The sequence below is a fragment of the Panthera leo genome, chromosome B3 (genome assembly GCF_018350215.1).
Source record: "Panthera leo isolate Ple1 chromosome B3, P.leo_Ple1_pat1.1, whole genome shotgun sequence".
NCBI lineage: Eukaryota > Metazoa > Chordata > Mammalia > Carnivora > Felidae > Panthera > Panthera leo.
The window spans coordinates 99,789,789-99,817,225 of NC_056684.1; the positions used below are offsets into that span (position 1 = coordinate 99,789,789).

General features: G+C 39.2%; 2 protein-coding genes across 5 annotated transcripts in view; one reads left to right on the forward strand and one right to left on the reverse strand.

Annotated features, from left to right (window-relative positions):
• Positions 1-23,698, reverse strand: part of TXNDC16 (thioredoxin domain containing 16) — a 136,692-nt gene extending 112,994 nt beyond the window's left edge. For 2 of the 3 annotated variants that reach the window (XM_042943246.1, XM_042943244.1), the window contains exons 1-6: positions 23,498-23,698; positions 14,703-14,880; positions 13,362-13,667; positions 12,051-12,133; positions 6,658-6,731; positions 5,751-5,825 (exon numbers count right to left, since the gene is read on the reverse strand). In XM_042943246.1, coding sequence (XP_042799180.1) covers positions 5,751-5,825; positions 6,658-6,731; positions 12,051-12,133; positions 13,362-13,524 — 395 coding nt within the window. In that variant the 5' untranslated portion in view covers positions 13,525-13,667; positions 14,703-14,880; positions 23,498-23,698. The remainder of the gene's footprint in view (positions 1-5,750; positions 5,826-6,657; positions 6,732-12,050; positions 12,134-13,361; positions 13,668-14,702; positions 14,881-23,497) is intronic. The other variant, XM_042943245.1, reaches the window with a different exon arrangement.
• A 640-nt stretch (positions 23,699-24,338) lies between these two features.
• GPR137C (G protein-coupled receptor 137C) overlaps positions 24,339-27,437 on the forward strand; it is a 62,976-nt gene continuing 59,877 nt past the window's right edge. For both annotated transcript variants that reach the window (XM_042943247.1, XM_042943248.1), the window contains exon 1: positions 24,339-24,782. In XM_042943247.1, coding sequence (XP_042799181.1) covers positions 24,369-24,782 — 414 coding nt within the window. In that variant the 5' untranslated portion in view covers positions 24,339-24,368. The remainder of the gene's footprint in view (positions 24,783-27,437) is intronic.

A 27,437-nucleotide genomic window follows, 5' to 3' on the forward strand; every position in this document is an offset into this window, starting at 1 on the left:
CATATAGAAACTGCCTGCATTTCTATACACCAATAATGAAGCATCAGAAAGAGAAATCAAGGAATTGATCCCATTTACAATTGTACCAAAACAATAAGACACCTAGTAATAAGCCTAACCAAAAAGGTAAAAGACCTGTGCTCTGAAAACTATAGAACACTTATGAAAGAAACTGAAGAGTACACAAATGGAAAAACATTCCATGCTCATGGATTAGAAGAACAAATATTGTTAAAATGTCTATACTACCCAAAGCAACCTACACACTTAATGCAACTGCTATCAAAATACCTCAGGCATTTTTCACAGAGCTAAAACAAACAATCCTAAAATTTGTATGGAACCACAAAAGACCTTGAATAGCCAAACCAGTCCTAAAAAGTAAAGCAAAGCTGGAAACATCACAGTTCCAGACTTCAAGCTATATTACAAAGCTGTAGTCATCAAGACAGTATGGTACTGGCACAAAAACAGATGCATAGAACAGAAAACCCATAAATGGACCCATAACTATATGGTCAACTAATCTTTGACAAAGCAGGAAAAAAATATCCAATGGAAAAAAGTCTCTTCAACAAATGGTGTTGAGAAAACTAGAGAGCAACATGCAGAAAAATGAAACTGGACCACTTTTCATACACCATACACAAAAATAAATTCAAAATGGATGAAAGACCTAAATGTGAGACAGGAAACTATCAAAATCCTAAAGGAGAACACAGCTAACAACCTCTTTGACCTTGGCCAGAGCAACTTCTTACTGACATGTCACTGGAGGCAAGGGAAACAAAAGAAACATGAACTATCGGGACTTCATCAAGATTAAAAGCTTCTGCACAGTGAAGGAAAACAATCAACAAAACTAAAAGGCAGCCTACGGAATGGGAGATATTTGTAAATGACAAATCTGATAAAGGGTTAGTATTCAAAATCTATAAAGAAATTATCAAACTCAATACCCCAAAATAAATAATCCAGTTAAGAAATGGGCAGAAGACATGAATAGACATTTTTCCAAAGAAGACACACAGATGGCCAATAGACACATGAAATGATGCTCAACATCACTCATCACCAGGGAAATGCAAATCAAAAGTATAATGAGTGGGGTGCCTGGGTGGCTCAGTCAGTTAAGTGCCTGGCTTCAACTCAGGTCATCATCTCATGGTTCACGAGTTTGAGCCCTGCATCAGGCTCTGTGCTGTCAGCACAGATCCTGGAGCCTGTTTTGGATTCTGTGTCTCCCCCTCTCTCTGTCCCTACCCCACTCGTGCTGTTCCTCTTTGTCTCTCAAAACGAAATATTAAAAAAAAAAAAAAACTACAATGAGATATCACTTCACACCTGTCAGAATGGCTAAAAACAATACACAAAACAGCAAATGTTGGCAAGGATGTGGAGAGAGGGGAACCCTCTTAGATTGTTGATGGGAATGCAAACTGGTGCAGCCACTCTGGAAAACAGTATGGAAGTTCCTTAAAAAGTTAAAAATAGATATACCCTACAACCCAGCAATTGCACTAATAGGTATTTACCTAGAGGATACAAAAATACAGATTTGAAGTGGCACATGCACCCGATGTTTAGAGCAGCACTAAGGACAATAGCTAAATTATGGAAAGAGCCCAAACGTCCATCAACTGATGAATGGATAAAGAAAATGTAGTATATACACACAATGGAATATTATTCAGCCATCAAAAAGAATGAAATCTTGCCATTTCCAACAACATGGATGGAGCCAAATATCCTATGTATTAACTAACTAGAATTTAAATTAAAAACTTGAAAATAAATAAAATCAGTTAAGTGTTTTTTAAAAATCTTGAAACTGGGGCACCTGGGTGGCTCAGTCAGTTAAGTGTCCAGCTTCGGCTCAGGTCATGATCTCACGGTTTGTGAGTTCGAGCCCCATGTCATGCTCTGTGCTGATAGCTCGGAGCCTGGAGCCTTCTTTGGATTCTGTGTCTCCCTCTCTCTGTGCCCCTCCCCCACTCATGCTCTGTCTCTCTCTCAATAATAAATAAACATTAAAAAAAAATTTTTTTAAATCTTGAAACCAAAAAAATAATAAATAAAATTGGAAAAATATTTTAAAAATAAATAAAAAATAAATAAATGAAAAACCAAAAGCTATTCATTTTTTTAAAGGGGTAAATTCCTTTGTAGCAATGGCATAAAGGAAACCACAGTAAAGCGTATCATCTACAAGTCAAAAGAGAAAAGATAAATTTTGCACAGATAATTCTTTAAAAAGGAAATTCACAAGGTAAATGACAAACTTGGGGTAGGAAAGATAGTTTGTTTCCCTCATATAAAGTATCTAGAAGTTAATAAGAATAAAGTTCAAACATGATAGAAAAATGAGCAAAAGATACCAAACAGCAGTTCATTTCAATGAACAGTACGTAACTGCAAAAGAGTACAGGAGGGAGAAACTCTTGCCAGACACTGGGTATTTCAAACCGATGGTTTTAGCACATAAAAGTAGGATGACAGAATGAAAGGCGTTTTTTTCCCTCATGGTTATTTGGAAGGTGCAGCTATGATATGACACACGATTTAACACAGTCCTTCAACATTCTAAATATCACTACTGAAAATTTTTGTAAAATACTATATTTCACAAGTCATTTTTCTTACATTTTAAATTAAAATGAGGACATTACCTCTTTACAATTCTTCTTTCTTGAAATTTATTTTTCCCCCTCAGTTTCTTCTTCCCATAAGTGTTGGTCTTGTGTAGGATGCTCCCTGGATAACTTGTATGTTGACAACACCTAGACCTGTACTCCCCAAGGGCTCAAATCCCCACAGCTGCCTACTCTAGACTCAGGTCTGATGTGCATTCCCTTGTTAAAGTAGATTCCTCTTCCCCTGTAAACCTGTCCTTCCTTGCCTACTTCAGATGTTGATCAGAAAGGATTTGGGATAGAGTGAGATTGGAAAGACAGAAAAGAAGAGATTAGGGATTAACTAGAGTTTGTAGTTTTATGATTGTAAGCAAATTAACTTTTACTAAATCCAGTTAATTTCACCTCCTAAGCATTAAAAAGAAAATCCCCTCTTTGCTATCTTTATTTTATCTCCCTAGATTACATAATGGACACACAATGGTTTCTATGTGTGCTTGGACTTCACAAATCTGTCTCACACTCACCAGAAAAAGCTTTCAAGTACTATTCTGATCACATCACTTATCTGCCTAAAATCCTCTGTTGAGCAATCAGGTGTTGAGGTGGTCAGTTAGGACAATGAGCCAAACTTAACAATCAAGCCTTTATTTACCTACTGTGATAGCAAGAGCCAGAGGCCAAAAGAGAGGCACCAGCTCCACAATGTTCCATTCCTTGCCCCACTGACCATGGGTTGGCATTAGGCCAGAGTCATATGGGTGTAGTTCAGGTGCAGGGAGGCATTGCATTCCCAGGGGCCCCAAACAAATGGCTCCTGACTCTTTATGGACTCCGGGGCTCAGGAGAAAGAAAGGGGGAGGAGCCAGAAGTGGAATGGTACTAAGTGGAGAAACGTGTCTCAAGCAAAGACCCTTGATAAGGTCTTAGTGGAAGCACCTAGGAGGTGCCTCAGCCAAGGTCCCTGATAATGAGGCCTTCGAATAGAGACACTTGGGCTAAAAATACAGGTGTACCCATGAGCATGTCTGGCCTCAGGGACTGGAACTGTGAGGTGCTTGGTAGTTAGACCTTAACTTTCTCTAGAAAACTGCAATGCAGTGGGCATGCACCAAGTCTGGTGTGGGCAGGACACCTTCCCCCATGAGGCCTACCAGACAAAGCCTGTAAATGCCTGTTGTCAGGCCTGATAGATGACACAAAGATTCTGGCCTGGAGCTGAACTCCTAACTCTTCAGTGGCTACCCCAAAAGCCACAACTTCTTTACATGGTAAACACATATCTCTTCATCTGACCCCATACCTACTTTTCTGCTCTCATGTCCTGCGTCACATTTCATACTCCAGTAAAAACTGCCCCCTCCAAACTATTCTAACCTCTATGCATTTGCTCACAGTGTCCCCTGATCTCCCCACCTTCTGTTTCTTCACCAAGCAAACCTTCACTTATCCTTTAAGAATCATCCCAAGTGCTACATCCATCAGGAAGCCTTCTTAACAAATATCCACCCTCATTCTAGACACAAGTAACCATTCTCTATGCTGTGGATCCTTAAGCCTTATGCATCAAACTTCTATTTTACTTACTACATAATATTTTCTGTTTATGTATCTAACAAAACACTAAATTCCTAGAGAACAGAAGTCATATATTTTTCTATTATGTATCCCCAATGCCTACTGAGTATCAGGTACATAGCAGAAACATGGGGAATCATCTATTTGTGGAATTAGTATTCTATGAATCAGCATTAGCACAGCACTAGGAATAGGACACTCCTACAGCAGGATTGAATGACACAAGCTGCATGGGGTAACCAGTTCCCAGCATCGACAGCCTCTCCACACTAAGGCCCAATTGTTTTAAAACCACTTTGTCAGCAGGTTGTCCAACATGGGCCTGCTGCTCCAGGATTTGCTATCAAACTTGTCAAAGACAATCTTAAATCTTAGTATTGCCTCCCTAACCCTCAAAGAATCTTCTTTCTCTGTCTCTTCACCCTCTCATATCTGGGTCAAAGATTGTCATCAGGTATCCACTGTAAAAATGGCAGAAACTAGGGAGCTTCTTGAGAACAAGCATCATATCTATTAAAACTAGGACTTTGCTAAGCTTTTTATGACCCCCACCCTGAAGACACCTTTCTCTAGGGGGGAAGTCTCTGCACAGCCTAGCAGCTCTTAGGAATTCCTCTTCAAAAGGCCATTGTTCACCCTCTACAACTGGCTTCTTGGTCTACAGGCCTTAGACTCCATGGTTGTCAGTGAGTTCTGAGAACTTTTCATTAATATATAATTAGTACTGGAACATTTAAAAGTATCCATTTGCAAAGTGATAACCACAACCTTCCACCTTTAAGTTTTGTGTCTTGTCGTTTAACTTTCACCCAATTTTTATGGGAATCCAGTCAGAGAGAAGAAAGAGGGGAGCCAAGCAGAAAACAAACACACTCGGTGTCAGCAAAGGTCTTAGTGGCGAAGAGTCCAAGCTCAACATTAAACTGGAAAAGTCCACGTTAACTTGTGTCCCTAATGAAGTTGTAGTTTCCAGCTGTCACCAAAGAGAGTATCAGACTTCATTCAGGAGGAGACTGCACAAATGGACTCCACATAGGCCTAAACCCCAGGTCTAAAGACTCCATGCCATAGAAGTTAAATTTAGATTCACTCTCTCTCTCAGTAAACACTACAATGTGTGTTGAGACTATCTGCACAGTTTCTGTACCTACTGACCAGGCACAGAGCTACAGACTCCAGAAAAATCAGGCTGGGGTCAGAAGCATGCCAGACATTTTAAAACTCCTAGTGAGAACAGCAAAGACAAACTTCTTACCTGGTAAAATCCTTACTTCACAGGTACATTCAAAAGCAAAAGCAATACTATGACCATGTGGTCCTGCTGTGCCCTCTTCTACTTTTATACAAAGATGTATCTGTATCCTTTGCCAGTCAAGAAATTTTAGATCCTCTACGTAGGAAGACAGACCAGTAATTTGTGTGAAATTAATGCCTATGAATATAATGTTAAAACCCTAAAATATTTTAATGGGTTGTGGTTTTCTAAAATGAAATCAAGAGATTGTTAACAATAAGTGAATGAGTACCCCCTATACTTACAAGAGAACATGAGCAATGATAGCATTCACGTCAAACAAGGTATCAGTAGGGAATTCTCTCAGTAAGATGTTGCCCCTATAAAAAAATTTTAAAAAAGCATTACAGAAATATTACCCTGGAACTCATTTTTCTTGTCTTTCTAATACAGTAGGTTGTAAGTTCTTTGATGTTAAGAGCCTGGGTGTTATCCATTATCCCATTCACCTATCAGCGTGCTGACGGTAAAATATGCACAAATATTTATTGAATATACGTTCAATAAATATGTTGACTTGGAAGAATGTAGGCCCAGAACTTGGCAAAAAAACTAGGAAAACACATGAGTCTCAACACAGCTTCCTACCAACCTCCTTGTCACATACACACAGATTCCCTAAATGTGCTGGGAAGGAGACAAATAGGAGAGACAAACAAGTGTCCTCAGCAATTGGTCTGAGGAGACAGTATCTGTCCTCACTTCTTAGGCCAAATCCCAAGAGTTTGACAAAAAGATTTTGAGAAACTTCAGAGAGACTAGCAGACCAAAGTGGAGAGGAATCTGTAACTGGGACATTGGCAGATGTCTCAAAATACCTTTCTTTCACACCCAAATATGGACCTGACAGATCTACTCAAAACACTAACTTTGTTAAATGCTTACTTTCCAGGCACTTATAGTAGTAGTTTACATAAGAATTCTCATGTAATATTCAAAACAAGTCTGTGAGGTAGCTGTTATACCTATTTTAACTAATTTTATAGCTAAAGAAGCTAAAGTTCAGATAACAAATCTAGGACTTAGACCTTTTGCTAAACTTCATATAATCCCCCATGCATACAACTTTATCCTGGCTTAGTGATATTTTATATATTTTAATATTCTAGAAGTATAGCTTTAATTTGGCTATCACACTCAAAAACAGTTTACCTGAATAAATACACTTTCATCAAATCCTTTTCTTTTCCACAGTATCTTGATGTTTCTTCTTTGACACAATTAACCTTTAAAAGATTATATTTAAGGTTTAGAGTATATATCAAAAGGTCAAGTTTCTTGGTTATGGAAACAAGAAGGAAAATTAAACAGTAAAATCTGTCTCCAGGTCAAATTAAAAAAAATTTTTTTAATGTTTATTTTTGAGAGAGAGCGAGAGCGAGCACGAGTGGGGGAGGGGCAGACAGAGCGGGAGACAGACTCTGAAGGAAGCTCCAGACGTTGAGTTGTCAGCACAGAGTCCAATGCAGGGCTTGAACTTGTGAACTGTGCGATCATGGCCTGAGCCGAAGTCAGATGCTTAACCAACTGAGCCACCCAGGATCCCCTCACATTTTTTATTTTACTTTTCTTTCTGATTTGTATCCTATAATCGCTCATTTATTCAAGTGGGTTACCTCAGAGAAACTGTTTCTATACCTAAGAGTTATATTTAATTATACTTCAGAGTTTAAATTTAATTCAATCTTATGGAACAAGTACAAGGTAACCAGGTAGAAAAGGAAAGAAACCATTTAGGCAGGACAAAAAATCATGAGCAAAAGCCAAGAAGCAGAAGTAAGTGGTAAGTTGAGAGCATGAAAGCATCTCAGCAGCTGGAACACAGGTACGGCAGATACTGCTGGTTTCTATTTTTTTTTTCTTTCTTTTTAAACATTTGTTTATTTTGAGAGAGAGAGAGAGAGGCAGAGAGAGACAGGGAAAGAGAGACAATCCCAAGCAGACCCCGCACTGTCAGTGTAGAGCCCAACATGGGGCTCAACCTCATGAACCACAAGATCTTGACCTGAGCTGAAATCAAGAGTCAAATGCTTAACTGACTGAGCCACCCAGATGCCCCACTGCTGGTTTCTTATCCAAAATCCATCCTTCCCTTTTGTTTTATTAACAGAACTTCCCTAAACACAAATGCCCCCAGTGAAAGACTTTTCCAGGTTCCCCAACAACTATAGATGGCCAAACAATGTTAGGGAGAAGTTACTGGGGTCGAATCAAAGAAGGTTCTTAAAGGAGAGCTGACTTACACTTTTCCCACTTCTTCCTGACAAAAAACAGACAAGACAGTGCCAGCAGTAATTATGGACCATGAAGCATCTTTAAAGGATAAACCCTTGCTGAGGATGATGCAACAGAAACAGCAACATGAATGTAATGGAAGGCAAGGGAACACAAAGATAAGCAGGGAAGTTAAATGAGTATCACGTCAGTACAGGGCAAGGATGAATGAGATCTGAAGTAAAGCAGAAAAGGACAGAAGAGATTTGAGAGATTTCTCACCAATACAGTAAGTAAAACTAGGGAGAAGACTGAGCATGTGTATGCAGTAGGGAATAAAGGAAAAAAGAAGGAGATAAAAAGAATGAAGAGGTTTCTAGATGGGGCAAAGGGTAGCCACCAACAAAATTTACACTAAACTAAGGTTAGAAGAAAAACAGTCATTTCATTTTAGATTTTGTAAGTTTTGGTTTTGTTTTTTAAATGGGTTGGCTGTTTTGTATGTGTGTCATTCAATTTAATTTTAATGGAGTTTGAGGAAGCAGAATGACAACTAGGGAAGCTACATTTGTTTTCAAAAGCTACAAAAGGAGAACTGATACTCAGAAAAAAATACCAGGAATAGAGAAATTAGAATTAAAAGTTGGAATACTGCCATAACCAAAAAGAGTGAATTTTAGCATATGTAACTTTTTAAAGAATTCTTTAGGGGTACCTGGATGGCTCAATCAGTTGAGTGGCCAACTTCAGCTCAGGTCACGATCTCGTGGTATGTGAGTTTGAGCCCCACATTGGGCTCTCTGTTGTCAGCATAGAGTCCGCTTCAGATCCTCTGTCCACCCCACCCCGCCCCTTCCCCTGCTTGCATTCTCTCTCTCAAAAATAAACACTAAAAAAAAATTTTTTTAAGTCAGAGCATAGGGAATGGTTAACATTAGGACAATAGATTTTTTTTCCATTCAGCCGTTTAACATATATATGAACACCTACCATATGTTAGTCACTCTTCTAGTCACTGGGGGCACAATTAAGTTCCAAATAAAGATTTTTATCTTTAGAACTTACATTCTAAAAGTAGGGACAGACAATTTTAAAAACTAATTAATATGCAGCATTAAGTCCCACAAATTAAAAAAACAGTAAAGGGATAGTATGTAACAGGACATTTTATACAGGTAATCAAGGAAGGCTTGGTGGGGGGAGGGGAGGTGACCTTTGCACAAAGAACTGAAGCAATGTAGTGATGCATACTATTATATAAGTATGTTGAAAAGAGGAGTTCTGACAGAAGAGAAAATACTTGCAAAGGCCTTGTAGAAATAATACATCAAGCAGGTTCAGGTAACAAAAAGATGACTTGTAGGTGTCAGGAACAAACTGAGCAGGTTGGAGAGGCAGAAAAAGAAATGAGAGGAAGCCAGTGTCCATAAGAGTGAAGAGTTTCAAGTTTATCCTAACTGTAACAGGAAGCCTTTTGGAGGGGTAGCAATGTGACCTGACACATTTGACTTATGCATAGAGAAGAATTTAGTAGGACAAGAGTGAAAAGAGAAAGGCCAATTATTAGAAGGCTATGATAGTTTCCCATATGAGAAGTCATGAAGGTCTTTGACAACAGGGGTCAAAGTGGAGGTGCAGGAAGTGCTAAGATTTGGGAAGTTTTGATAGTAGAACCTAAAGGTTTATTGATGGGTTGGTTATGACAAAAAGTCAAAGATGATTCAAAGGTTTTTTGTTTTAAAGTCTACTTTGATATAGTAAGATAACTAAACCAGCCTCCTTTTGGTCATCACTTAACGATACATCTTTTTCCTTCCTTCAATACTTTGAAGATATCTGAAGACTGGCTTTATTTTAAGATGCATTTCTAAATAGCATACATTTGGGTTTGGTTATTGCACTCAGCTTGGCAATCTTTGTCTTAACTGGAACATTTAGTACATTTATATTTTAGTGTTTTCTTCATCTACCTCTGCCTCCTGAAATCTTAACTTTTCAAGACAATCTCAAAATGCTACTTTTTGTAAAGTCTTTCCAAATACCATACGTGACCTTCTGCCATGACCATCAGATATGAGCTTCCCTTCTTTAAACCTCAGTGGCATTTTATCTGTATCTCATATTACAACAATTATGTTCTGCTAGTTATTGAAGTGATTTGTGTTTTATCTCCCCTATTTAGGATCTAAACTCTCCAAAGAAATAAACTGGGTCTTTATCACATATCTATCTAAAAAACTAAATGAAGCAGCTCATTTCAATGTCATAAACATTTACCAAATATTTATTATGTGCAGAGAGTGAGCTAGGTACTTAATATTTGTCTGCCTTATTCACCAGTCTTGTTTCCACACAGCTTAGCATCCTCAACTGTAAAATCAAGACTTTACGTTTCTGTTAGTTCATAAAGGCAACACTCTAGGCATGAACTTTAATATTCTATTTTAGTTACCAGATATACAGTTACTAGTTACTAAATAAATAGTATGATTATCCCTTTTGAATGTCATACAAACTTAGTATTTCATCTCTAAACTTTAGTCTAGAATTTTATTAAAAGCTCCTCAAAGATGAGCACCATTATCATTCTAGAGTGTAATCAGCTGTTCAAAGTTAACCCAGTTATATACTGAATTAAGAAAAGACTTTTTTTTTAAATGTTTAGCAGTGACATAGAAATATAGAATTGGTCTTTTCCCCTGGTTCCTCACACATTCCTAAAACCCTTGTTATTTCCTGAGTGACAGGAGGGCTAGGAGTATCCTTTGTTCTAACACTTGGTCTTTAACCCCAGTTCCTTATAGAAGAGCTTCTAAGACCCTTGGAAACTCCTAGAGTATCTTTTTGCATGCTAAAACACTGATCACTGGGGGGCCCTAGATAGCTTCAAGATGGGGGCTGCTCACTAAAAAGACAAAGGCATGATTAGAAGATTGAACTTTCTGCCCCATCTCCCATCCTCTGCGCTAGAGATGAAGCCAATCACCAGTGGCCAATGATTTACTCAATCGTGCCCACATAATGGAATCACCATAAAAACCCTAAATAACAGGGCTTGAAAGCTTCCAGGCTGGTGAACACATCTAAGTAATGGGAAGGTGAAACACCCCATACTACAAGAGGACAGAAGCTCCTGTGCTCAAGGCTTCCAGACCTTGCCATATGCATCTCTTACATTTGGCTGTTCCTGAGTTCTATCACACATAATAAACCAGTAATAGTACACAAAGTGTTTTCTTGAGTCCTGAGAGCCATTACAGCAAATTATTGAACAAGCAAGGAGGGGGTTTTGAGAGCTCCCAGTTTATAGCCAAGTCAGACAGAAGTTGTAGGCAACCTAAGAATCTACTCCCTATGATTGGCATCTGAAGTAGAGGGCAATCTTATAGGACTAAGCCCTTAACCTGTGAGATCTGGGTTACATGGGTGGTCAGTATCATAAGTGACTGGTGTAGAAAACTCACACATTTGATGTCAGAAGTGTTCTGTGGATAGAGGGAAGAGTTTCCCTTTAATAGGCAAGGTTAGTTAACCTTTCTATGCTTCCTGCCCTGGGAACTCTAGCTGCAGGGACCAAGTGGGTCAGCAGCCATCTCTCAGAAGCAGAAGGCTAATGAACTAAGAAAGAATAAATGTACACAGAAAGTCAGGCAGACACTAATCTGACAGAATTTAATAATCACTGGGTTATTAATCATTCAATTTTCTGAGGTACAAATTCTAAGATTAAAGTAAATGAAAAGCTCATGTAGCTATCTAATCCATGATGCATGTGGAAATTTTCCATAATACTCCATGGCAAGTTCGAACATTTTTTGAGAAAAAAATTAAATACGTCATTTCAAGTTAGGCTGTTTTGACTTTGTCCTAAAAATAAAGGAAAAACTGCAACATAAGCAATTATAAAGACTTAGAAGAACAGAAAACAAAAAAATACTTCAATTACCTCAATTTTGATACTTCAGTTTGTGCTAATAGAAACTGAATAAATAGTTGAATGTGGAGATCTACTATATTTGTCAGGCAAAACAAAGCAAAAAAGCCTAAGTATAGCATTAAAAACTGAAACAGTTTATAAAACAAATTAAGTTCTAAGCTAACAAAAAATTCTGAACAGCTTTTTTCTTTATCTACATGTACTAATTTACACCATAATCTGGAAGTATCTTCTGTGCTTCTGTTTTTTCTTATGAAAAAAAGGTAGAAAAAAAATATTTTTCCAGTTTGGAAAAAGATCTGAAATGTAAGTATTTTTAGATACTCAGCATTAAGTCATATAATTATAAAATGTTTGTCACTAATAATTTAGTAACAAAAAAATATCTTTCTACCTTTGCAACTGAAATTCCAAAGTCCTGGAGAGGTTTAACAGCCTCATTCAGTTCTTCAAGAAATATGGAAGTTCTTGGCGAATCTAAAATAAGAAATGTTTTATGAATGTTTTATGGCTCGCTCCTTAGGAAAGATGAATTTTTAAAATTAAGGCCCAAAGCTGCAAACTGAAAAAGAAATGGATTGGTTTGCCCAACAAGTATATACAATACAACCAATAATCAAGTAAACATACCTGGTTATATAATTTTATACCCTTACTTCTTATTGCCTCATTATTCTTATTTCTAATGTTTTTATGATGATTTTAATTTTGTAAGTGAATTTTAAAAATTTCTAAAATAAGAATAAATAAATGTTTAATTCAAAGCTAACATTCGGCATTATTTTTCCAAGTTTCCATATACACAACACACATGTATACATGCACAAAACTTTCAAAATGATTTTAAAATACCATTTTCAAATCACAATTATAAGAACCAACAGAAACATGGATTAATTTCACTTACTAATTCCAGGAATAGTATTTTTTAAGGCATAAAGACTTAAATGAGACCATTACATTTTTAGTTATGTTCAATACTTACATTGGTTAATCAGTGTAATTAATGGTATACTAAAGCAGAGTATTAAATAAAAGCATTACTAATTCTTCACTTAAAGTTTTAAAATACTTTAAACATGTCCACTTGCTAAAAATATCAAGAAGTATACTTTCAGAAATGACTAGATGAGGGGCGCCTGGGTGGCTCAGTTGGTTAGGCATCGGACTTCAGCTTAGGTCATGATCTTGCGGTTCATGGGTTTGAGCCCCACAACAGGCTCTGTGCTGATAGCTCAGAGCCTGGACCCTGCTTCAGATTCTGTGTCTCCCTCTCTCTCTGCTCTGCCCCTCCCCCACTCACATTCCGTCTCTCTCTCTCTCTCTCAAAAATAAATAAACGTTATAAAAAAATTTTTTTAAAGGACTGGATGAAATTCAGGTGTTACTCTACTAATAGCTAATTCTTATCTAGTATTTACTAAAGACTAAGTCACATGAATAAAGTCATTTAATCCTCACAACAAATTTATAAAGTATTATTTCCTCATTATGGATGACAACAAAAACACAGAGAGGCTAAGTGATTTAACCAAAATCACACAGAAGGTCAACTGGCACAATCATGATTTAAACTCAGGCATATATATTTTAGTAACAGCTTTATAGCACATAATACTAATCTTGACAGTATCCCAGCAATACTACTGATTAAATAGCAAGAGAAACATCACAAAAATCACGTCAGAATATAAAAAATACTTACCGGCTTGACAAAAATAAGCTAAGGAGGCTTTTCCCGGTTGCAATGTACTGAAGTATTTCTGAGGGCTCAGTTCTGATAGAGAGTCTACTGCTGACTTATAAAAAATGCACATCATGACAAAAGAGATGCCAACTCTATATATATTGAAACTGGAAGACATCATCAGCTGTAGTTGTACATGGGCAGGAGATTTTTGTCTGTTTTGTTCACTGCTGTGTTCTGTTGCCTAGGACAATACCTAGCAACGGTAGGTATTCAACAAAGTTTTGCTGAATAAATTTGTTAAACAAATGAATGAAGTAAAATCTGCAAGAAGAATAATGTAAGACATTACTTACGTATTTGATTTTGTTAATACTTTCCTATTTCCTTCCAGTAAACATTTGAGAGGGATATCTATAATGACATTGATTTGATAATACGATTGATTCTGGATACTTGCAAAAGAGATCAAAGATATCCAGAAAATACAATATGAAATATTTTATGTTTAATAGATCTTTACTAGAGTATGTTAAGCTAATTGTCATTTTTAAGGGTTCTAAAACTAAGTCTCAAACCTTATCCACTCCTTGTTTTAAATTGGTCATTTTATCTTTCTCTACCCAAAGTTGATTTACAATGAATACTCAAATAGTTATTTCATACCATTACCATGGGAGTGAGGCATCCAAAACCTACATCTATTATGTTTACATTCTTTTTACTTTAAATTTCCTGGAAGATAGCTATTAAAACTATTTAAGGGGCACCTGGGTGGCTCAGTTGGTTGAGCGACCAACTTCGGCTCAGGTCACGATCCTGCAGTTCATGAGTTGGAACCCCACATGGGGCTAGCAGCTATCAGTACAGAGCCTGCTTCGAAACCTCTGTCTCCCTCTCTCTCTTCCCCTCCCCTGTTATGCATGCATGCATGTTCTCTCTCTCTCAAAAGTAAATAAAAATTAAAAAAAAAACTTGGAAACCAATTTGACAATAAATTTCATATTAAAAAAAACTAATAATGTTCCTTCTAAATATAGTTTTCATTTTATTTGTTTATAATTTTTTAATGTTTATTTGAGAGAGAGAGAGAGAGCATGCGCGCACAAGTGGGGGAGGGGCAGAGAGAAAGAGAGCAAGAGAGACACAGAATCTAAAGCAGGCTTTAGGCTTGAGCCATCAGTACAGAGCCCAACACGGGGCTTGAACTCACATGACCTGAGCTGAAGTCAGATGCTTAACTGACTGACCCACCTAGGTGCCCCATAAATACACTTTTTTAAGTATACGACTTAGACTTACTTATACAGCTTAGACATTTAAGTATCTTTTTCAACCCAAGTTTTAATTCAACTCTACCTTCTGAACTCAGACTTGTTTCAATACTCTCCTCTCTTCTTCCAAGCTGCACTTACTTCCATGCTGTCCTCTACATCTGTTGTCAATTCTTTGTCTCCCATTTTGCCACTTTCATATTTCTCTCCAACAATTTCTTCTTTCAGGAAGTTTTCCACTGATGATCTATAGTATCTAAGTTCTAAAAGAAGACAGTTTAGGAAAATTAATATAATATAAAAATATCATACTTCCAGAAGGGAGAGACATACCCACAGGTATAGGTGAGATTTTTAACTTTTTTTAATTTCAAATAGAACCCCTACCTTTCAAACAAAAGATCACTATCTCAAAACAAGAGACAGAAAAAAATAGCAAAAAATTACTCACAATGAGAGGGGTAGACTTTCTGTAAGAAATAAAATAATAAAAGAATGAAAATTTAGGGAAAATTGTACTAGATAATCTGCTCTTTCAATACGATCAGTAAGCATATAATACCTCTCCTTTAAAAGCAGGTATTCCTAAAAAAGGAGCTAATTACTAATTACTTCTTAACATTCTTTTCATTAGAGCTAATTTATATCAGTGAACAAATTTGTCATCAATATTTAATAATGAGCCAAGAGTGCAAAAATTCAAGTAGAATGAGTGAGGACTGTGAGTGAGAGGCATATAAAAAAGTAATTTTAATGATATAATTAGGGAGTATCCTTGGCATTAACATTGATTACACATTTTAGCCATTTTAAACCAGTGTATTTTAAAGCCACTTTATATTAATGAGGATGGTTTAAAATAGGTCATTCAATATTTTCTTTATTGGGGGGAAGGGAAATGCATGCATCCTGAGGCTAAGGGAATAACTATATAATGTATTTACTATATGAAATAACCAAAACCTAATTAAAAATGAACCTTTTAAGTAAAAGTACATTTGAACGAGTCAAGTATAAATATAATTTTTCCTGGACTTGTGGTTATAATTCAGTTATTTTAACACTAAATTGGACAGTAGGGTTAACACATTATTTTTTCCCCTAGAATGAATTTTGTAGCAGTAAAAGGTCTAACTGCACATTCAGTGCTAGAATACTTTCCCACATCTATTTCATTGGACAAATGAAATTATAGATGTTGAAGTACTACGCATTTGGTCAATTAGAGATGTTGGTGATTATTCTGACATACATATTTTCAGGGATAGGAATTCATTAGTAACTGTAACCTTTGCAATTTTTCCATCTTTGATAAATTTGATTATTTAAGTAATTACTTAAAGCAGAGAATATTGCAGAGATCCACCAGAAATATAATTTATGTGGTCTTAATAAAATAAGCACTGAATAATGATTTAACCAAATCTATGACAACCACAGTTCAGAGGATGGGGAGACAGAAAGTAAGGGAACATACAATTAGTGTGGGAAAAGAAATAAAAGAGCTAAATCTTCACTTTCACAAGACCAAAAGCCAAGTTTATTGGAAATAGGAAGATGAATGCCAAAAGAAATAGGGAACAATTGAAATAATTCCCCCTAAGGAATAAGAAATTGGAGGCAGAAGACACCAAGGGGACTTTTGAAGTCTTATATAAAACCATCTGACTCTTTAAATACCTTTTCATTTTGATTGAAAAGTTAAAGTCATTGTATTTGGACTATATCAAAATAAAAAGCTCTGCACAGCAAAGGAGACAGCTATCAAAACTAAACGACAATCTAGTGAATGGGAGAAGATTTGCAAATAACATATCCAAGAAAGGGTTAGTATCCAAAATATATATAAAGAACTTACATAATTCAACACCAAAAAAAACCAAAAAACAAAAACCAAAAAAAAACCAACAAAACAAAACAAAAAAACAAAAACCCCAAGTAATCCAATTTAAAAACGAGCAGAAGACATGAACAGACATTTCTCCAAAGATGGTACACAGATGGCCAACAGACACATGAAAATACGCTCAACATCACTCATCATCAGGCCAATGCAAATCAAAACCACAATGAGATGTCACCTCGAACCTGTCAGAATGGCTAAAATCAAAGCTCAAAAAACAACAACTACGGGCAAGGATGTGGAGAAAAAGGAACCCTCATGTACTGTTGGTGGGAATGCAAACTGGCGCAGCTACTGTGGAAGACAGTATGGAAGTTCCTCAAAAAATTTAAAATAGAACTACCCTATGATCCAGTAATTGCACTATTGGGTATTTACCCAAAGAATATGAAAACACTAATATAAAAAGATATATGCACTTCTATGTTTACTGCAGCATTACTCGCAATAGTCAAATTATGGAAGAAGCCCAAGTGTCCATCCATAGGTAAATGAGTAAAGAAAATGTGGTATGCATATGTAAGTATGTACACACATACATATATATACATACATACACCCACATAATAGAATATTATTCAGCCAAAATAAACAATGAAATTTTGCTATTTGCAACAACATGGATGGATCTAGAGGGTATAATACTAAGCAAAGAAGTAGGAGAAAAACAAATACCATATGATTTCACTCACATGCAGAATTTGAGAAATAAAACAAAACAACAAAGAAAAAAAGAGAGACAAATCAAAAAACAGACTCTTAACTACAGGGAACAAAGAGTTACCAGAGGGGAGGGTGGCGGGGGATGAAACAGGTGAAAGGGATTAAGGATACACTTATCTGGATGAGCACTGAGTAACATATGGAATTGTTGAATTGCTACACTGTACACCTGAAATTAATACAATGCTGTATGTTAACTACACTGGAATAAAATAAAATAAGAATTAAAGTTGTTACTTGTATGTAATCAAATTTTCCATAGCTTCTACTCATATTAATCCAACCTATCCTTGTGGGGCCACAGAAGACTGTTCATTTCACATGCATGGAAAATAAAATGCATTTGCCCAGAGACATGTTCTCCACATAAAAATATCTTTAAATTAAAAAGAGAAATTTTGATGGGAAAGGGTGGGGAATGAGAAGACCAGCAAGAACAGAGTAAAAGCAAAGATACAAAAGGTACTCGGTGACTTTTTCCCTCCAGTAGGTAGAAAGTAGAATAGAAAACAATACTTAATGATTCAAAATCTAAATATCAATAAAGAGATGAATACCTTGAGAAATGTGACATTGGTACCTTGGTGTAGTAGTTCATTGGTATGGGGTAAATAGTTCCAGTTCTGTAGAAGTTGAGATTACACTTAGCTTCCTGCACCTCCCACCTGTAGTGAGTTAGCTGTGCCCATTGTGTGACTTAATCTGGCTAATAAATGTAAGCAAAAGCTCATGTTTCTTTCAGGCAACAATTTAATAGCCAGTGTGTGATAGGGCAGGATTTATTTTCTTCTGTCACAGTCATTAAAAATGCTCAATTTGTGGCTGTTCCTCAGCATGAGTCCCAGAATGAGCACAACAGAGAACCCTCACTGATTTGTAATTAGCATGTGACATAGGAGGTAATCAACCTTATTGCCTTAAACTACTGAGATTTGAGGGGTCATCACTACAGCATAATCTAGTTTATCTTCACTATTATACAAACTAGAATGAGGTGCTACCTTAACAAGAACCCCAAAACATTGGCTTAGAGGCCAAGAAGCAAGGACTGTTCAGGATCTAATCAAGGAAACTTTCATCAGAGACTGGAGCTTGGCAATCCACAGTAAGGAGTGACAAAACATTTGCTGAAACGGTCACTATAATAATTTGGAGGTGACACATACTTAATGAATTTATAATGAGCATGTACCCAGGCTTGTGTGGCTAATGAACCTCTTTATGGCCCTAAGAGAGGAGGCTGGTAGTCAGAAGATGAACACTGTGTGATAGTTGCTGTTGGTTATGTTTAATAAGATATTCAAAGAAAGGTAGTCAAAGAACCACTGCCATCCAAGAGACTAGCTGGTTAATACTTACACAGTCCTTTAGCCCCCACCCTTCTGTCAGAGAGCAAGCTGACAAGCTGCTCAGCCATGGAAAGGGGCCATACTATCCAAAGCCAACTTCAGATGTGGCCAAAGATAATAAAGACGGAAAGACCTCTTGCAGAGTAAAGCCAAGGACCATGGAGAACTATGCCCCAGGGCATATGCCAGAATGTGAACTATTCGATACTGGTCTACAATCATGAGATAAACAAAGAAATTGAGAACAAATGTCAAAAAGTTTTTATAGTCCTTTTTACACAGTAGTTTTGTGTTTTATGAATCTAAAAAATTTTTAACAGGCTTGTCATGTGCTAGGTGTTTTCATTTTATTTTTCTTATAATTCATTTTTATTGTATTTAACAAAAATTCAAAGTAAATTGGAATTTTAAAAAACTGGTCATTCTTAGCAGATAGTTTGAGAAGCACTGACCTAGAGAAACCAGTGAACAGAACAAAAGCCCTAACAATAACTGCCCAGTGATATTTCAAAGTTGCTACAGTCTAAAGTCTGGTGTATGTCTTCCATTCTTCCCCTCTCCAAATTGGCACATGTATTATAGTTATTTGTCCCTACACTATCCTATGTATCCAAGTGGAGGTGGGAAACAGGTAACTTATAATGTCCTAAGACATTAACACTACTGGGCATTACTTAGAGATCCTGGACTGTTGAGCTTGGTACAGTGATTGAATGGGATTTGAGGGCTATATCCATTGGGAAGGGCCAAAGATGAATTACATGTAAGAAGGAGAATATCTGTTGACAAAAATGGTGGATTGTTCAAATGTTTCTAGTTCTCTACACATGTTAAAATTGTACTTCTCCACTTCCTTGAAATAGGAAGTGACTTGATTTGGCCAATGAAATGTACAGTGACATATGTAACTTCTGGGAGCTTTTAAGAGTCAATATAGGGGTGCCTGAATAGCTCAGTTGGTAGAGCATCCAACTTTGGCTCAGGTCATGAACTTGTGGTTCATAAGTTCGAGCCCGGTGTCAGGCTATGTGCTGACAGCTCAGAGGCCTGGAGCCTGCTTAGGATTCTGTGTCTCCCTCTCTCTCTGCCCTTCGCTGCTCATGCTCTCTCTCTCCCTCCCTCAAAATAAATAAATAAATAAATAAATAAATAAACAAACATTTAAAAATTAAAAAAAAAAAGAGTCAATATATACGGGCGGGGGGGCGGGGGGGGTGGGCGGTCTGGGTGGCTCAGTCAGTTAAGCATTCAACTTCTGCCAGGTCATGATCTCATGGTTTATGAGTTCGAGCCCCACGTCGGGCTCTGTGCTGACAGCTCAGAGCCTGGAGCCTGCTTCCCATTCCATGTCTCCCTCTCTCTCTCTGCCCCTCCCCCGCTCATGCTCTGTTTCTCTCTTTCTCTTAGGAAATAAACATTAAAAAAATTTTAAAGAAAGAGTCAATATATACATTTCATGAATCACAACTCACTTTTCTTCTGCTGTAATGAATGATAACACTCAGAATGAGGCCTTCTCAGGCACCTGGGTGGCTCAGTCGATTAAGCATCCGACTTCGGCTCAGGTCATGATCTCATAGTTCATGGGTTCGGGCCCCATTTCGGGCTCTGTGCTGACAGCTCAGAGCCTGGAGCCTGCTTCAGATTCTCCGTCTCCCTCCCTCCCCCCCAACCCCGCCCCAACCCAGCTTGTGCTCTCTCTCAAAAATGAATAAAAATTTTTTAAAAATGAAAAAAAAAAAATGAGGCCTTCTCTGCTGAACCAAGTCTCAGAAAGAGGACAACATAAGGCAAAGCTCCCAGATAACCCAGAGAGAGCAGAAATTAAACACTTGCTTTAAACCACTTTAGTTTGGGGGTTGTTATTACAGTATAACCCAGCCTAGCCTTATCGGTTTTAATAATAGCTAAGGGGAGAGTGACTTGAACATAAATACATATACTAGATTTTTAAAGCAGAAAATGTGAAAGAATTCACAGGAAATTGGGGCGCGTGGGTGGCTCAGTTGGTTAAGCGACTGACTTTGGCTCAGGTCACGATCTCAGTTTGTGAGTTGGAGCCCTGCATCGGGCTCTGCACTGACAGCTCAGAGCCTAGAGCCTGGAGCCTGCTTCAGATTCTGTGTCTCCCCCTCTCCTTACCCCTCCCCTGCTCACGCTCTGTGTCTGTCTCTCAATAATAAATAAATGTTAAAGAAAAAAAAAATTCACAGGAAATTGACCCAATTTCATTATAGGGAAGATTCTAAAAGAGAAGAGGACTCTTTCAAATGCAATGGACTATAACCACAACAGGTGTCAATACTAAAAGAAGGCGGAAGTCATAGGCAAATATTTGCCAATAGTACACACATCTCCCAACTACATGCAGACTCCTACCCTTAGAGCCTGGAGGGTCCCCTCAATTCATCAGGATAATGTTCCTGTCAGCACTAATCAGAGTTGGTATGCAAGATGTAAGTTTTGCCTCATCCCTAAACTCTAAACACGTATGCCTGCACAAGTCATTTAAAGTTGGAAAAAATGTGTGACAATTAAGGTCAAATACAAAAGGGTGACAAACACTGTAAGCATGGAACAATGAGACTGTAGTACAAAAAGAGCTAAAGAGCTAAAGCTTGCAAATAAAATGCATCAAAATTTTGTTCAGCACCTGAATACTGAGAGAGCCCCCAGGGGGCAATGAGGAGGAAAAATTTCAACAGGAAAACTCATCTCCTTGCAGGGAGGGCAGGAGGAAGGATCTGCCTTCATGTGTTCCACAGCTGGAGCAGCTGGTGAGTGACTCTTCCCACTTTGGGATTGGGTCCTATTTATAATAATACTAGAAAAAAAGTTCTGCTTTTAAATGTTTGAAGACCACTGTGCTAGAATAATGTACCCTTCTAGAACAATATTCAACCATTGTGCATTTGAACACTTTCATATTTTAGAATATCAAGCAGCAAGTTTTTCTAGAAGACTTTGGTTAGTTTCCCCTTTATAGACTCAAATTTCCCTTATGATTAACAATAAAACTAATGGTTTCCCACGCAAGAAAAAGAGGAAATTAACAACTGTAAACATTAAACAAATCATACCAAAATCTGTGGGCATCATTCTCTGGGAAAAGACACATTTTTTATTGTGCAACAAATGGAGCATATAATGCTTACAACTTCCTGTAAGAACATTCTGGCAAAAATTAGCTTAACAATTTAATGCTGCTACTAGAGACAACCTGCTCACTGAACCAGCCTCAAATAAAATGTTGATTAGCTCTCAGCACAGTTTATCAGCTAAGACTCGGTGCAGGACAAAAAAAAGACTCAACATCTCTCCACTTCACAGCCCCTTCACGGCAGCTGGGGCAAAATCCTCTATCTGCCCCAACTGCATGCCCATCATGCACCCCTAAAAAAGGAAGGAGAAAAGAGACAGCTATCTGGACTTGCTCTGGGATAAAAAAATTCACAAAACTATTTCATAGTAAAACTAGTATGGGTATTATCCTGATGTTGTTTACTATGACTCTGAGTAGAAAATATAAAAGAAACAGACTTTCATGGTGAAAGTCTGAAAGTGAAAGTCTATTCGTGAACTGAAACAGGTACCCCATCATTATGGAAGATACAAAAAAAAAAAGGCATGTCAGGGAATAAGAGGTTCCCCTGATTGTGATGAGTGCCTAAAATCACCAAACTCTGAATTCATGCTTAATTTACGCACTTATGCACATAACTGCTTAACTCACTTTAACTCACTGCTGCCATAAGCACTCTGTCGCAATTCAAAAAGAATTGTGTAAGTGCCCTAACCACATTCTCGGAAGTATCTTGTAAATTCCAATAAACATGAGATCCTTCTCTAAAGTGTGGATGTTGGATTAGACCTATTAATTTCTTTCAACAAGTTGTACACTACTCTAGGCTGCAATGAACAGCCTGCTCAGCTGACTGCTCCGCTGCATCTGAGGGATCCACATAACTGTGCCAGGCCTAAACGTCTATCACAGTCTGTCCTATGAAGAATCCAAAACACACCAGTATCTGGCGCCTGGGTGAACCACTGTCCCAGAATCTGTAGTACAAAACGGACTTTAAAGTTCCCTGAAGATCACTTAGCTTGGAAAGAAGGTAGCAACACTCCTCTTGCACAAAACATTAGGACAAAGTATGGTGAGTTAGGGCAGGCAGAGTTGGTGGAACCAGTACATGTAGCAGTGTCTTTCACAGGGATACTGAATCTGTGATGTGCCCATTCTAAGGAAAATACATCATTTTGTGTCACTTTGCTCATTTTACTACCAAACACAAGAAAGAAAGAAAAAAAAGTCAGCAATGTCATGTCAGTCCAATACAGGTTGGAAGTTCCCTCACTTATTTGCAGTAATAACACAGCATTTGTTTTGTACCTGTCTGAGGCCCAAGAGTAGCGCCACTGTCCACCGAAAACAGGACTGAGGTCTGAAGGAATACGTGTGGAATTTAAGGAGTACAAACCATTCTACTTCTTCCTAGACAGTACGTTCATCAACGACTTACAGTTCTCTTTCTGCCTTTTTTCTCTAAACTTATGCCCAGAGCATCTTTCCAAATTGTAACTTTCAAAGACCCACATTCCCCCTACTCACTTGTCGCTTGGACCTCCATCTCATCCTAATACCCCTCTTCCTTTAAGAGACATTTTCCGAGGAAATTTTTTGCTTCAAGCTTCATTTCACCCTTCTCATTCCATCCTTTCTCCCCACAAAGGGGTCATGTTTTTCTCGCCGCTTATGCAGGGGGAAAAAAGAAGAAAGCAAAGCGGCCCTCAGAAGGATCCGGGCGATCCCTTCTAAGCCAAACTCCAGAACTCGATGGTGCGGCCCATCCGTGCTGGCGGAAACCACAGCCCCTCGATTGAGGGACCAGCGCTGCCACTTACCTGCGGAGACCTGCGGGCCAAACCTACCCGGAAGGACCCGGACTGTTCCCGCAGCCAACAGTTGCCGCCACGTGAAGAAAAGGCAGAAGGCGGCGCCGTGCCCCTCTGGCGGGCAGCGGCTAACCGATGCGCCCACCTACTAGATAGAGCGCAGCACTCAAACCCTTCACACTTACTGCCACCACCGCACGGAGGGGTCGACCTGCAAAGCAAAAAAAAAAACAAAAAAAACAAACAAAAAAAAACCCCAAGGCTCCTCCCTCTCCTCGTGCTCCCTACGTGCGGCCTCTCCAACCAATGGGAAGCGCAGGGGGCGGAGCGAAAGCCGCCCCAGGTGACAGGCGACTACCAAGTCCTCCCGCCGGCGCGAGCTGGCCGTGTAGTTGCCGGGCCAATCGGCAGTGTGGGTGGGGAGTGGAGGGGAGGGAGAAGGCGAGGAAAGTGGGTATCCAATCAGATCTCAGAGCCTTCGAGCGACGGGTCCTGTGGCCCGTGGCCTTCCGAGTGCAGCGCGCAGGGGGCGTGCCCACCTGGGCCAATCGGCGCGAGCCCACGGTGCGGAGCGAGCGCCTCAAATGCTCGGGTTTCTCAGCTGATTGTCTCCAGCCGAGAGTTGTTTTTTGCAGCTACCGAGCGGAGCCGCAGCAGGAGGAGCCGAGACCCCCGGAGGGGGGGGGCGGGCGGGGAGAGGAGGCGGGGTCCGGAAAACCGCGGCTGCTCTGCGCGGGGCTCCGGGTCCTGTCACGGCGCTTCCTGGGGTTGGAGGTTGGGGTGGGTGGGGGGTAAGGGGGAAATCCTTCTCCCCCTCGACGGCGGCTCCGAGTCCGGCCTCTTCCTTCCCGCGCTCTCTCGCCCGCTCCCCAGCCCCCTCATGAGGGTGCCTGTGCCGGGTCCGGCGGCCGGCCGCGAGCCCTCGACGCCCGGAGGCGGAGGCGCCGTCGCTGCCGCCTCAGGCGCCGCGGTGCCGGGCTCGGTGCAGTTGGCGCTGAGCATCCTGCACGCCCTGCTCTACGCCGCGCTCTTCGCCTTTGCCTACCTGCAGCTGTGGCGGCTGCTCCTCTATCGGGAGCGGCGGCTGAGTTACCAGAGCCTCTGCCTCTTCCTCTGTCTCCTGTGGGCAGCGCTCAGGACCACCCTCTTCTCCGCCGCCTTCTCGCTCAGCGGCTCCCTGCCCCTGCTCCGGCCGCCCGCTCACCTGCACTTCTTCCCCCACTGGCTGCTCTACTGCTTCCCCTCCTGTCTCCAGTTCTCCACGCTCTGTCTCCTCAACCTCTACCTGGCGGAGGTAAGGCGGGAGGACGGGCATGCGGGGCCGGGCGGGTGAGCGGGGCCGCTACGATCAACTCGGGCTGAGGGCCGGGGGGGAGGGGGGATCGGACAGTGAGAGGCGGACCCGAGAGCAGCTTGGGGAAACTGAGGCACGCCTGGAGTGTGCGCCAGCGTTCTCGCCCTAAACTTAAGAAGCGGATTGACTCGGTTTCTCAGAGGCTGGCGGGGTTGAGTGAGTGAGAGTGTGGGTTCCGACAACTTGAAACAGGACAACCCTTTGTTCGGTGTTTTGGCCCTCCGAGGTAAGGTGTTGGTGGCACCAACAAAGTGGCATCGCAAGAAGTAGCGGCCCCGGTAGCTCCGCCAAAGCTGGACTGTGTTGAGAGAGGTTGGATGCTGAGGTAGCAGCAGCTCTGCTGAAGCTGGACTGCTGCCAGCCATTACGTCACCAGGCAGAGCTGTTCCTCTGCTATTGTTGCTGCGTTTCTTTTATTAGAAGCTTATATTCCCTCCTGCATCTCCTTTCCTGTGGCTCGATAAGCCTCACACAAATTCCGTTCGATAAGTTCCCCAGCAGGGTTAATGATCGATAACCGATGCCGAGGGTCGGTATAAAGACCTCCGTAACGCTCTTAATGTTGGCCCCACTTGCTCCATGCTTTGGCTATATATCCTACCTCTTCTAGCCTAGTGGTTTATTTAGAGCTAATTAAGATAGAAAATACGAGCTTAACCTATGACTGTTGCGGAAACAAACCACTAAACTGTTTTTGCAATAACTTAATAGCTGGAACCTAATCACACCCCCTTTCTCTTTTATGGGGAATTGCTGGTTGGATTGCATTGTTCTGCAGCGCTTAGGTATTTGACCCATTTCAAACAGGTTTGAGAGTGGAAGGTTGTCAATCATGTGTGTCAGCTAGTGGAATTTAAGCCACAGAATTTTGAGAATTGCCCAAAAACTCTCCCTTCCCCTCCCCCACCAAAAAAAAAAAAAAAGCTTGAGGAGGGGTGGAAACAAGGTGACATCATATGCTTAATACTGACTAATATAGAACAATATTGGTCTATGCAGCTAATCCTCTCAAAGGCTTTTGGAGGTGATGAGAATTAACATAGTTCTGTGCAAAAGTAAAAAAAAAAAAAAAAAAAAAAAAAACATTTGAGGCAGATTGTTTATATTCCCTGTGTAAACCAACTCTTTTCTCCCATAATAGATGGGGAAGTAGAATGCATAATTTTAAAATTACAGTCATAACTTCAGCTTTTTACCACACTGAAAACAACAGTTGGAAATAAGAAACAAAACTAATTTAACTTGAATTCCTTTCCTTCCCCACCCTTTGGAAGTCCAAGCAATATAATGACAAAACCGAAACAGTAAAAAGCAAAAGTAAAAAGCATGGGTAATCATAAATCACATAATCATGCCGTAGTCATGTCACTTATTTGATGATGTTCTCATCTTCTAGTTGTTGTTTAAGCTTCTGTTTTAACACTTCTGTCCTTTGTAGTTAAATCGATACATTGTGTTCTTCCTGACACCATTTCTGATAGAATACCAGAGACCTCTCATTTGTTTTACTCTAGCTTCAGATATAATTTACCTGAAAGAGATTAGCAATTCTTATGCCATGATCATCAGATAATTTGTTTTTCCCCTATACATTTGGACTTATAAAATCTTATTAATAATTCACTGTAAAAATATTAGGCATTTCATAAAGTAGCCAAATACTCATTTTTTGTTTTACCTTTTTTTTACCATTTTAGATATAAGATATGCTACAAAGGGCATAAATCTTAAGTGTACAGCTAGGTGAAATTTTATGTATGCCTACACTCGTGTTACCACCACCCAGACTAAGACAGACGACATTGGTGCCCCAGAAGATTCCCTTGTGCCCTCTCCCAGTCATACCTCTCACCTCTAGGTAATCACAAAGTGGCTAAATACTATCACAATAGTAAAAGCATCTATAGTTAAGTTCAAAATTATGAAAGTATGCTTCTACAGCATAAACTGCATCATATCTAGATTGGGTTTTCATGCTTTTAATTGCTGATGTTCCAAGCTAAATGAGGAAGAATTAAAAGTCTAAAAGTCTTGTTAAGAGAATCTTTTGTTTGTGTGATGTACTTTTCAAAAAGCAGTAAAACACAATAAACCAAGACACTGTAATTCAGAAGATAGATCAAAGCTTTTTCCTTTTGGAGTGTCTCCTAAAATTGTAGATTGTCTATGCTTCTCTTTTTATAATGAAATTAACAAATTTAAGACACATAACTGTACTTAAAACAACAAATTTTCAACTGAGAAAGATATCTTGACCAAAAACCATTTCCTTATTCATTAGAAAAAAATCCAGAGGAATCTGTATTTAAAAGAGAATTTGAATTTACATTATTAGAAGTACACTTTCAATTGATCCTTCTGAATTAATGAAGCTTTTTCAGTGAGTTCTTGGTATTGTAGAAGGATGGTAGGGAAAGCCTATGTAGTGGCAAATAACAAAACATAACTGACATTTGATTTTTTTTTTTTTACCAAAAGATCCTATACCTGTTTGAATAGTTGTACTTCTTGATTACCAAATCACTCTCTTTGCTGTCATTAAATGCCAATTTCATCTTATTGTCAGCCTCTTTAAAGCACTTGTTGCATACGTTT